This window comes from Leptonychotes weddellii, chromosome 2, assembly GCF_054177405.1.
Source record: "Leptonychotes weddellii isolate Sample4059 chromosome 2, ASM5417740v2, whole genome shotgun sequence".
In the NCBI taxonomy this organism is placed as follows: domain Eukaryota; kingdom Metazoa; phylum Chordata; class Mammalia; order Carnivora; family Phocidae; genus Leptonychotes; species Leptonychotes weddellii.
In genome coordinates this window covers 113,816,085-113,828,875 of record NC_138370.1, presented here as the reverse complement: position 1 = coordinate 113,828,875, position 12,791 = coordinate 113,816,085, and the positions used below count along the sequence as shown (strand labels likewise).

Here is a 12,791-nt window from a genome sequence, read left to right as displayed (position 1 = left end):
GAGGAAATGCCAGTGTACAGGTGTGTTATGGAAGGTGCCCCTGGAGGCAACGGGAGCTCAGTTCCACCTCTGAGGACAGTACAGAACGCCTCCCATAATCCCCTGTCTGAAGAACGTAAGGCCACGATTTCATCCGTCGGCCCCGGTCCCTGTTGGTGGAGGGCTAGACACCCCCACACTTTCAGTCTATGCTTGCACTCGGGCCAAGCAGGTTCTTTCAGCTTTGGAGGACCTCACAGCAGCAAAGCGAAGAGATCTGTGGTGCAGGCTTGAGGTGGGATGCTGTCAACATGATCCGAGCTCACACGGAACTGGCCACCACAGCTGCCGCCGAAATCAGAGGTGCAGAGGAGATGGGCCACAGAGCACCAAACGCATCTCCCTCATCCACCCTTGGCACCACTCAGATCCACTCATGCCCACATTAAGTCCACTCTGGACTTTTTGAGGGAGGCCAGCTAGCATCTCTAGAGAGTGTAATTCAGGAGGGTTAGTGGAACTCGCTAGTCCCCATCGCTGGGGCTGCTCACAAGGCCATAACGATTTCTTATCTCCGCTCCCACCCTTTCTAGAGTTTCCTCGATCTCGGCCAATACTTCAGCTGTGCTGAGTTGCCGGTTCCGTGCCATGCTCACACCCTCATTGCTCAGGGCTCACAGCCCTCGTCCTTTATCAGGCTCTGGTGGTTCTGACTGCCTGCTGAGGGTAACCACTGAGCGTGGAGACGCCAGGTTATTAGCTCTGTGAGTTCTCTGCCCCATTAGGCCGCAGTAGAGTCTAGCCTCTCCTAACACAGATGACCAGTGTGATACCTGCTTTCTTTCCCCAGTGTGCAAATCTCAAAGTGTGTATGTGGCAGACAGTTTCAGGCTCAGTGGAACCCTCACTGTATTCTCAGGTAGGTGTGTGTGTGTGTGTGTGTGTGTGTGTGTGTGTGTGTCATGTTCCACTCCTCCCCCATCACCCCCTCCTCCCCCCCCCCACCACCACCACTCTTGAGGATTTGGGAGCCCCACTGCAGTAGAGCTGACAGCTGTGGGCAGGACGCCTCGATTCTGCAAATGGGTTAAAGGGAATGATACTGAGAGAGGCCGAGATCACTGGCGTGTAGACCTGTATACTATAACTGTATACCGTCACTGCTGGGAACAAGAACTCTTGGTTTACTACAGGGCCCTGCAAACTTTCCGTAAGGGGCCAGATGGTAAATATTTTAGGCTTTATGGGCCATAATGGTCTCTGTCACAACTGCTCGGCCATCACAGTGCAAAAGCAGCCATAGACAATACAAATACAAATGCGTGTGACTATGTCCCAATAAAGTTTTATTTACAAAACTAGGCAGTGGGCCGGATTTGGCCTGCAGGCCATAGTTTGCCGAACTCTGGTTTGGAAGGAGGGTGCTCTCGTCCCAGCCAAGGGTGTCATCCATGAACCAGCACTAGGATGATGCTAATAACCTGTGTTCATGTCCTGTGGGATGTAGCAGTAATAGCTAAAATGTATTGAGGGCATCCTATGAGCCAGGTACTTCTAGGCACTTTACATGCGTTGCCTTATTTCATCTTCACACCTCCACCGAGGGAGATACTAATAGAGTCCCTATTTTATGCATACGAGACTAAGTAAGTTACATACAGATGAAGCTAAGTAAGTTAATCAAGGCCACAAACCTGGTGAGTGGAACATGACGAGGAGGGGAGGGGGGACATCTGCCTGAGTAACTGTAGAGATAGAAAGGCCCCGTATTTGCTTCACAGCTCCTGAAACACTTTTTTAAAGTACAACTCCCTGGTTTCTACTGGAGACCTCTGTGCCCATCTTGGCTTCTGCGCATGTGCCCAAGTGACCCGCCGCAGGTGATTTGTCAAGTTACCCTAGGAATAGTGCAGTATGTTCCAAATCTTAGCAAGAAAATAGTCTGTGTGGCCTTTGGCGGGTCACAGCCTCTGAACCTCGTTTCCTCTTCTGCAAAATGAAAAAGATGGAACAGCTTGAGGTTTTCAAAAACATTGTACCGCCAAGCCCTCTGTTCCTGAGATGACGCCTCGGCTTCTGTTGCCCGGCAAGGAAAGGAGGCCAAACCGTCACTTGAGTGGAGCGGCGACTATGCCAGCTGCCACTTCTCAGAGACCCACAGGGCTGTCGTGTGGGGCTGCCGGGGGAGAACGACCCCGCAGGTTGGAAAGGGTTTGAAGATCGGGTGATGTTAACGAGCTCACTTAGTCCTAAATGTGATTCCGATGTGTTGGTGGGTACAAAATATATGGCTTTGAATGCAGTTGTCACAGTGATCGGATCGAGATCGAATTATAATGAAATTAAAATGGCCTTACCTGGTTATTGCAATCCTAAATCAGTATATCCCAAAGAATCACCTGGAATTCCCAGGCTCAGTCCTCAGAGATTTCACAACAGATGGAGGGAAAAAATAGCCTTTCCTTGCCTTCCTTCCTCACATAAGCATCCCAGATGATCATTGATTCTTACCAGGGAAGGCTTGGGAAACCCTAGATAACAGCAAAGAAATGTGGAAGCTCACAGTCTAGAAAACAAGAGTTACTTCAACTTGGAATGTAAGTTATCTTGTGTTCATAGTGCTCGGTGGGGACAAAGTAGGCTGCAACATGTGAGTCAACTGTTTTTTTTAAATGTATATACCGTGAGACAGAAGGCCGGGAGGTACAGCAAGATGGTAGAACTAGGTTTGGTGGGGCTCCAGGTTTTCTTTCCTTGGGATCTTTAGTCCACTGAGAATAAACCCAAACCTGTGAGGGTGAGGATGGTACTGATTATCTCCTGCACCGTCTCAGTGATGATGAGCTCTTGCAACTATTCAGCTTAGCTTGACACAAATTCCTGTGGATGTAGTAGACATTATTTGAATTAATCTGAAATCCTAATTCTGTCTTTACCAAGGAATCCTCTGATCTCAGTTTCACACCTGAGAGAAGAATGTCACAAGTAAATGGCTATTAGAACACTTTACTGTTTAAATTAGTGAATCAGCGCTCTGGCTTACCAGTCCCCTTCTGAGGATGGCTGAAGTGAATTAATTCCTCAGAGCATAACAATGCCCCTTACATGCACTGGGGGAAAAAAAAAAAAAAAGTCCAATTCCTAAACATGCAAAACAGGCTCCCCCACAAACCCCATGAGGCCTGACCTCAAGTGGTAGCCAGATCTCTTAAGGAAGAGTAAAGTATTAGGAAGCAATATATTTGTTCTATTATGCAGAAACAGGGTTTCAATATAATACCTTGAAAAATATTTTAGTAAAATTACCAGCAAATTTCTTAGAAATCTGGTTCATCAACATTTTAAGTATGGTTTCACATGAAGCAGGTGCGACAGCTTCACACCAAGGGTCTCTGCAAACTGTGGCCTGTGGGCCAAATCTGGCTCACAACTGAGTTGTATAGCCTCAACTAAGAATAGTTTTTACATTTTTCAAGAACGATTTTTACATTTTTAAGAGGTCGTCTAAAAAAAAAAAAAAACAGGCAAAGACTACAAAATATTTCTTAGATCCCTTCACAGATAAAGTCTGTCAACCCCTGGTCTACAGGAATAAAGAACTCTGCTCGGTCCTACCCCTACCAACCAAAGCGGAATGTAAAAAGAAAGTACTTAAAACTAACCAGATGAACAAGTCAAAGGCCAACCTTTCAAACAGAGAGAAGGCCCTCCTTGATTTTAGCAACTTTGAGTCTAAATCTGCATAAATAAGATTCCAGTTATTTTGGTAACAATTCATATGAAAGAAATTAGAGGATTATACCAAAAGCACATAGGTGAAGTTGAAAAGTCAAGCTGGGTGGCTGCTCTTCTTGAAGCTAGTTGAAAAATGGACAATTCAATACAAACAACCATATAACCTAAAATGTTAAAGCTAGGGGCGCCTGGGTAGCTCAGTTGTCAAGCAACTGCCTTCCGCTCAGGTCATGATCCCAGAGTCCTGGGATCGAGCCCTGCATCGGGCTCCCTGCTCGGCGGGAAGCCTGCTTCTCCCTCTCCCGCTCCCCCTGCTTGTGTTCCCTCTCTCGCTGTCTCTGTCAAATAAATAAATAAAATCTTTAAAAAAAAAATGCTAAAGCTAAAAGAAATTCTCATTTTATAGATGCAAGAAGGAATTCAGAGAATGTAAGGATGTATGAAAACAAAAAAAAATGAAAAATAAGTATCAAGAATTACTTAATCTTTATGAATTCTATCTGAGGGAGGTAAAACAATATTACCATCATAAACATATAATTGCTCAAACCAGGACACTAAAAATAAGTAAAGGGCATATAAAATTGTATAACTTTGAAAATATTTATTGATTACATGGTCACTGTATTATACTGGTGGGCCTATAAAATCATTTTACTCAAACTCTATTTTCAGAAATAACTTTCGAAATGCACCCCATGAAACCTGTTTGGATTATCTGGGTGCACACAAGCAGTGCGTTGTTCAAATGAAATATACTTTTTACCATGGATACTAGCCAAAAGTTTTAACATTGCAATGACTTGGAAGTACTCTCAAGCGGATGACTTTCTAATGATTCTACTGCTACAACCATAAGGAAAATCCCTTAGACACAGTATAGCAGGAGGTATCATAGAACACCATACAGTTCTTCCATGAGGGAATGCAAAATAAAACACAAAGTACAGAATCTCTACAAATGTAAGGCCTCCAGTAGGACTCATACTCTAAGACACTGATCCTCACAGATTTCTGGGCCAACCATAAAGTTATTGTATGTTATCAACTTGTCACCAAGTGGCCTGCTGCTCTAGTCAAAGGACAGGACCATATGGAGAGCTCAGACAGCTCAGGCATCCATAGTGGCCGCTCATACATCAGTGTTGGTGAGAGCCCAAACTCTTGGACCCATGAATGGTATCTGCCCTAGCTACCTCAACTCGTCTCATCTGAGGCCCATTGAGCAGGCACTGGGGTGGTCTAAAGATGTCATATAAATATGAGTACTGCTACTTTTCACATATATGTAGATATTGAGGTACTGAGGTTAATACAGTTCAAATCTAAAGACCATGAAGAATGGCTTCCAAGATGGAGAAGGAGTTGAGTACATACGCCGCCTCTTCAACAACTCACCTCAAGCCACCACGAGAGCAATGGAAGGAATAGAGTAGTAGCTAACACTTTTCATTTATTCCTGAGGTTTCTTTTATTTTAAACCAAATTAATTCATCCTCTCCATTATCGATTGGTTCTTGTGACATCCAAGAAAATAAAAACAAAATTCAAAAGAATATAGACATAGTCTGAAGTAAATTTCTATAAATTTATATTTTCTATTTTATAGGACTTATATTTACTTATAAAAAGTGTTCCTTAACTCAAAAATGGTGAAGATGGCAAATTTTATGTTATGTGTTTCCTACCATAATAATTAAAAACAATTGTGTAAAAAAGGATATTGTAATATAAAGGGATGGTAAATATAACAAGATACATTTAAATTCTTTTCAAAAGTAGGTGTTAATATATTTGGCTGTTTTGTTTCTTCTTTAAGTGTATTTTGTATGTAAAGTATGTGTGTGTGTATATATATACACACACACTTATATATATATATATATAAATATAATATATATATGAATATTATATATATATATATAATGAGGGAAGAGTGTATACAGAGAACTCTAAGGAAGCCAGGATTATATACCAAGAACAGGAAAAACTGATTAACCCTGATGGTCACATAATAATCAGGTAAAAAGAGTGTGTGATAACATGTTACAAGATGATGCATTAATCAAATGTCATCTAAAAAAAGTTTCTTAAAAAAAAATAAAAATAAAAATAAAAAAAATAAAAAAAGTTTCTTAAAAATATAATGCTACGTCCCTGGACTGATGTCACGCCAATATGGCAGGGCACCCACTGACACTAAACGATACTCCAAGATGAGCAATCACAAGGAGTCTACACTGGTGATCCTCAGGCTCACTTAATTCCTATTAATACTGAAAAGTGTTTACTTTTATAAAAAGGGGGATTCATTGCAATGTGATCTCCTGAAATGGATCCTGGAATAAAGCATGTTAGTGTGAAAGTGGTGAAATCTGAATAAAGTGCATAGTTTAAGTATAATAATGTACAGTGTTAATCTCTTCTGACATGTACCGTGGTCTATAAATGTTAACAATTAAGGAAAGTTGGGCAAATACTGTCTTTGCAACTTCTCTGTATTAATACTTCATTAAAAGGGGGCGGGAGGGACTTAAATAAGGACGGATCTATGCACACGGGAACACAAAACTCAGCTGTTGTGATGTGTGATAACAGCAACAGAGAGGAGTATGCAAGCGTCATTTCAGAAACAACCCAGAGAGGAGGAAGTAGTGATGGGGAGCGGGCACCAGGGGGGGCTCCCATGTGCTGGTCATGTCCTGTTTCTGCCCCTAGGTCGGTAGCTGCACCAGCATGTTCCTTTTACGATAATTCCCTGGACTACACTTTCCCCTACATTACCCTTTAATAAAAAAAGAAGTTAAGAAATACTTTCCTAGTTCCGATAAAGGTTAGAATGAAGAGAAAATCTGTGAATAAGAGATGTCTATGTAGGAGCGAAGACGTCTGTATGGGGGCAGTTGTGACAGTTATGGTATCACAGATCCAAGTGTTCGGAGCCGGGAAGGACCTTGGTAGTCCCCGGGTCCTGGCGTGGCCCATTCTTTCTGAAGCAGCCCTGGAGATGCTGACGCAGCCGGGCGCACTGTGCATCTGAGCCAAGTGCCCCGGGAGGTTGTGACGCGCATCCAGACCACAGACCCCTGAATGCCCCAGCACAGCTAAGCACCCTCCACACCTCGTCTGAGGCCGGCAAACCTCCTGCGGTGTTCTGAGTCCACAACAGAGAAATCTCAGTAAGTTCTAATAACCTTAAAAGGCCCAGCAAAGCTGCTTCTCTCAGAATGGCTTTTTTTACCCTATGAATCACACTGGGTTTTTCCAACACAGTTTAGATTTCGTACTTCCACCACTGCATCTGTGTATTTGTTGTTATTATTTACTAAATAACGGCAGATCGTAGATTCTACTAAATAACGGCAGATCATAGATTCAGATGATATGGAGCTGGAAGCAACGAACCCTCCTTTTAAAGATGAGGAAACTGGTATCAGAGGTGTTCAGAACGTGTCACAAGTTCCTAGACTTCAATTATTTTTTAGGTCCATAAATTAAACTAGATGCCTCCCCCATGGTTAATGTATGACTAGATGAACTAATACGCAGTTCATAAGAGCACTAGTTTATGACTTGGATTCTTTCATGTGTAATTCAGTTCACCACGGTTTCTGTGAATGTCTTTGCTGAAAATAATTCTTGCTGAACAGTATGATGCCAAAAGAAAAGACAACAAAAACACTTCGGAATATTTAAAATAAATCAAGATGCTCCATTTTTAATGTGTGGATCAATCATGTAAATTAAAGAGGAATTTAAGAATATTTTTTAAGAAATAACAATTTTAGGTAGGCAATTGTAAGGAAGATAACAATCATACATGCCAAGGCTACGTGATTCTTCCACAAGCCCCACTGGGAGAGATCGATGCCCTGGTTTAGCAAAAATTCTTCGCCAGTACATCTGAAATTCAACAGAAAAAGAATATGACTTCATTCTTAGCATCTGTCAAATTTTACTCATTTAAATTCACTCCTCCCATAGGTTACCAAGGCTTAAATAACTATGCCTTCATGTACAACAGACAATGAGTGCTTACGAATCCATTAGATACTATGCTAAGCAATCTGCATGTAACAGTTTAGTTAATCCCTAAAACAGCCCAATGGGGGTTAGTACATACATTTAAAAGATGAAGAGGCTAAGGTTGTAAGGAACTTGTCCAAGTCCACAGACTCACACTGTGAACCAAACTGCTAGTCTCTGCAAATTCATTTGTTTCCAGATCTATGCTGCTGCTCTCTTTAAAGGGCAAAAACATTTATCAAGTAATTTTGCCCTCACTCCTGATGGGGAAAACCTCAGTTTTAACAGATGACATCAAAGGCCCTTACCGAGATGATCAAAGCTCTTTCTAGAACTCATCAGCCACAAATCAGCCATACAAACGAACACAGGCTAAGAATTTTGAAACTGGGAAAAGAGGTGAGCAAGGCCTTCCTGGCACCATCGCGTTCCATCAGCTGTTGCACCAAGACCGGTCTGAGCACTGCAGATGCTCTGCAACATGCCATCACCAGCAGGCCCACTTAATCAGGTGGAAGCCTCAGCGGCAGCCGAAGCACAACAAGGGTACAGGAGCCCTGCCACCGTTTAGAAAAGCACCTGGCACTAAAAACACCTGATACAGCCTTAATTATTACCCATTATCCCATCTTTGTGCAACTCTTGAAATCTAGCAGTGCCCCCCAAAAAAGTGTTAAGCCCAGACAAAAAAGAGAGGGAGTGGGCAGGATAAAGAAAACTCTTTATAGAGGTTTTCTAGAAATACTACAAAACAGCACTCTGTCCTGTTACTAAGAATTATTTCATGAAGGTTCATGAGATTTGGATACCAGCATTCTCTTTTCTTTCACTAGTTAATGTATCAGAATCAAACCGTTAACAACAATCATCAATAAGTAAAGTGTTACTCAATTTTTGAAACAATATCCTGATTTTATGAAAATCTGCATTTCTGTTTTATTGACATTACGCAATAAATGGGACTTGTTTCTCAGCTGACTGAAACGTGTTTCTTTCTTTAGAGGGTACATGCTTTAATAAGGATATTCCAAGTCATTTTAAAAGAAAAAAAAGATAGCCGTGTAGACTTCGATTTCATAATGTATCCCATTTAAGTGCCGGAGGAAGAGGTACGTGCCACAAATGTGCCCGGGAAATATTCCCTCCGTTCCGCTCTAGCTGCCTTTCAGTCTCTTGCTCCTGGCCGTGGCGTGGGCTTACAGGAAGCCTTAAGTTCATGGATCCATACACTTCCCATAACCCATACAATTCCAATATCCTAAGGCTTCGCTAAAATATCAAAGCGGCTCATTTCAAACTCAAATGTTCTGAAAATAAAAGCTAAAGCCCACAATCAAAACAGTGTTTTAAAAGGCCCCAAATGAACAACATATCAGAAACATTTCCCCAACTTAAGTATAACTTTGACCAGAGTAGAATGTCAAGGAGATGTGCACTGGTGTACAACAGCTCAGAGAAGTCGGTGAAAGGACCCACACCAGCCACGCGGCCCAGTGGCCTCGCTACCTGACACCACAAGAGTAAGCAAATCCATTCTGACACTGAGTACAAACTCACATCGCATAGCTACAGGTATTATTCGCTGTTACATTGACTCCTGGGCAGAAGTTTTGTCCCAAAAACTCATTATGCTGCAAAGCCTGTAACACAAGGGGGGATGAGACAAGGTAAATGATTTTATTTATTTTTTTTAAGATTTTATTTATTTATTTGACAGAGAGAGAGCGAGAGCAGGAACACAAGCAGGGGGAGTGGGAGAGGGAGAAGCAGGCTTCCCGCGGAGCAGGGAGCCCGACGCGGGGCTCGATCCCAGGACCCCGGGATCATGACCTGAGCCGAAGGCAGGTGCTTAACAGACTGAGCCACCCAGGCGCCCGGTAAATGATTTTAAATTTCAAAAAGTCTCCAAAGAATGATCATGTCCTCCTAGTTTAATCTTTACTGCTATTCCTAAAAACAAACCAAGCTTCACATTTACGGTCTCGGTCACACCAGAGCAACTAAAATTCTGCTCCCTGGCAATTGAGCGGCCTATGTTGGGATTCGGGCTTCTAAAACAAAGGAAGTAAAGTATTTGGCAAAGAGGGGAGACCTCTGGCTATCTTACCTGTAACTTCTCCCTTCTTCTCTCCCTAATTTTATAATCCCACAAACAGTGTAATTAAAATCATACAGCGGTACTCAATGACTATTGTCAATTTACAGGTAAGAATCTTTTATATTGTTCTTGTTTCTTTTCATCAAAACCAGTGCTAATTCTTGGGAGTTATAAACCCAATCATACTATATTAAGACACAGTTTTCTTTGGAGTTGATGAACTTTCTAAAGCCAACACAGTAGCTGTATTATATGTTCTTTTTCTTCTAATTTTAATATATAAAATATGTACTCTAGGCTCCCATCCTCTATTTTCGTATGGAACTGAAATGCAACTACGTGTTTTTATATCCATTAAGCAATCTTTCTCCTTCATGAGGAGTTCTCTCTCCACTCCTCACCTCCCTCAGGCAGCAGGGTGACTGGGGAAACCTCAGGTGATGATCAAGGTGAAACTCTTCTTCATCACTCTGAAAATGAAACCCCTGGGAGACTTTCACAGTTCGTGGCTGGGGCCATGAGGTTGTTAGGCTTTATTCTGGTTGGTTCTAGCTTGGGAACAATGAAGCAGTCACAAGGACATGTGAGGAAAACTTACCGCATAGCCATATCGAGGAATGCTTAAGTACTGAAGCCAGGAGAGCCAAGGCCCAACAGTTCTGAGATTTACCAACAGCCCTGAAAATATCTACAAAAAGCAAATGCCAAGAATCAGACCTGGTGAAGGGATTTCATGGAGAATTACAGAGAATAATTTCTGAGTCCCCGACAACCTTTACAAACGTTTCTTCTAAGACTTCTCCACTCTGCATACGTATGCCTCTCTAGAGCTGAGGCTGTTTATGGTTCTAAAGGAATGACAATATATCTAATAATACCTACATCATTTAATTGGAAGACCCTTCATTGTCAAGGATTTTACTTTTGGTAACTGCCCACAACGAAAGGTCAATAAAGTACTGACTGTTCTCATGACACAACCATTATATGTTCACACCACTAAACACACCAGAACAGATCCTGAACATCTCACGCCCCTCTCTATTGCCCTAACACAGTAAGATTTGTTATTTACAAGGGCTTGCGCTCTGCATGACTCCAGAAATAATCTGGGGTTCAGGATGCATGCTAAAATAACCCAAATCCTGGAACTGATATACAGTATCAGTTATCAGTATCAGATACTGATAACACGGGGAAGTACTACATAAAATATGGTGAATGCCTTCATTTAAAGCTACCAAAGAGCAGTCTTACAGTGAAGATCCCGGGGCAGATTACTCCAGCAACAGATGGCTACGTGAGAAGAGGCTCATCTAAAACTTCTAACTGGAAGGAGGTATGCTGGGATAGACATAACAATGACAATGTTGCTGGAGTGACTGCATACTTTTGAACTTGACTTAACCAGGTGCTAAACAGAGGACACACAGCATCTCTGAGTAAAATATGGTTTTATGACCAGTTATAAAGGATCTATATACAAACTTTTAAATAATAATAAGGTGAAACATCTAATATATCACACAAATATATCTATTTTTATAAATCGATGACACATTATTTATTGGATAACATGATAGAAAATATATGCAAAGTTTATCACTCTTAATAATGTTTAGATTGATAGATGTCAGACTCAGAAATGGAAGACTGGGGGCGCCGGGGTGGCTCAGTCGTTAAGTGTCTGCCTTCGGCTCGGGTCATGATCCCAGGGTCCTGGGATCGAGCCCCACATCGGGCTCCCTGCTCTGCGGGAAGCCTGCTTCTCCCTCTCCCACTCCCTCTGCTTGTGTTCCCTCTCTCACTGTATCTCTCTCTGTCAAATAAATAAAAATCTTAAAAAAAAAAAAAAAGAAAGAAATGGAAGACTTAAACTTTGGCAAAAAGTTGTGCTAATTATGCTCCTTTTAAAGACATCTTAGCAGAAAGAACACGTGTATTAAGTAAACAGGCTAAACGTTCCTGTTCACTTGATGTAGTTAAGGAGCAAGGTGGTAACTAGCTGATTCACCTACTGATTCATCTATGTACAGGTAAAATTAAGGGACATGTAAGGTTAGGCTTCAGTAACCATTAAAAAAAAAAAGGTAAGCAGAAATACATTGGTATAGGAGAATGTCAGGAACCCAGAAAGGAGGAGACGGAGTACTGTGTGAGTTTTGGAACTTTTTAAAACACCCCTTTTCAAAATATAGGAGGGACCCAGGATAGACTACCCACACTGCAAACTGTTCTATTTCTCATGGAGCTTAGCCTATTCCCTTGGGGAGGAGTAGATCCAACCAAACCATTAAGTTACTGCTTAAATAAGTCAATGGTTCTCTAACACTAGCACAGAAGTTGGGTAATTAACCTGTCATATTTATGAGGGAATCTTATAATCAAAACTTTTCTGGGTTTTGTGGGGTTTTTTTTAGAAGTTTTTGTTTAAATTCCAACTAGTTAACATACACTCTAATATTAGTTTCAGGTGTACAATTTAGTGATTCAACACTTCCATACAACACCCAGTGCTCATCACAAGTGCCCTCCTTCATCCCCATCACCTATTTAACCCAACCCCCTAACCACCTCTCCTCTGGCAACTATCAGTTTGCTCTCTATAGTTAAGTCTGTTTCTTGGTTTGCCTCTCTCTTTTTGCCCCTATGATCATTTGTTTTGTTTCTTAAGTTACACATATGAGTGAAATCATATGGTATTTTTCTTTCTCTGACTTATTTCGCTTAGCCTAAAACTGTCTAGCTCCATCCACATCACTGCAAATAGCAAGATTTCATTCTTTCTGATGGCTGAGTAATATTCCATTCTGTATATATACCACATCTTTTTTTTTTTTAAAGATTTTATTTATTTATTTGAGAGAGAGAGAATGAGAGAGCACATGAGGGGGGGGAGGGTCAGAGGGAGAAGCAGGCTCCCCGCCGAGCAGGGAGCCCGATGTGGGACTCG

General features: G+C 41.7%; 2 protein-coding genes across 9 annotated transcripts in view; one reads left to right on the top strand and one right to left on the bottom strand.

The window, feature by feature from the left end:
* LOC102748592 (putative E3 ubiquitin-protein ligase HERC6) overlaps positions 1–12,791 on the top strand; it is a 580,669-nt gene that overhangs the window by 323,424 nt on the left and 244,454 nt on the right. The gene's annotated exons all lie outside the window — the stretch shown is intronic.
* The window catches only part of ABCG2 (ATP binding cassette subfamily G member 2 (JR blood group)), a 149,262-nt gene continuing 143,874 nt past the window's right edge, over positions 7,404–12,791 (bottom strand). For all 8 annotated transcript variants that reach the window (XM_081812168.1, XM_081812166.1, XM_081812173.1 and 5 more), the window contains 3 exons: positions 10,437–10,526; positions 9,298–9,380; positions 7,404–7,617 (listed from right to left, as the gene is read on the bottom strand). In XM_081812168.1, the coding sequence (XP_081668294.1) occupies positions 7,470–7,617; positions 9,298–9,380; positions 10,437–10,526 (321 nt within the window). In that variant the 3' untranslated portion in view covers positions 7,404–7,469. The remainder of the gene's footprint in view (positions 7,618–9,297; positions 9,381–10,436; positions 10,527–12,791) is intronic.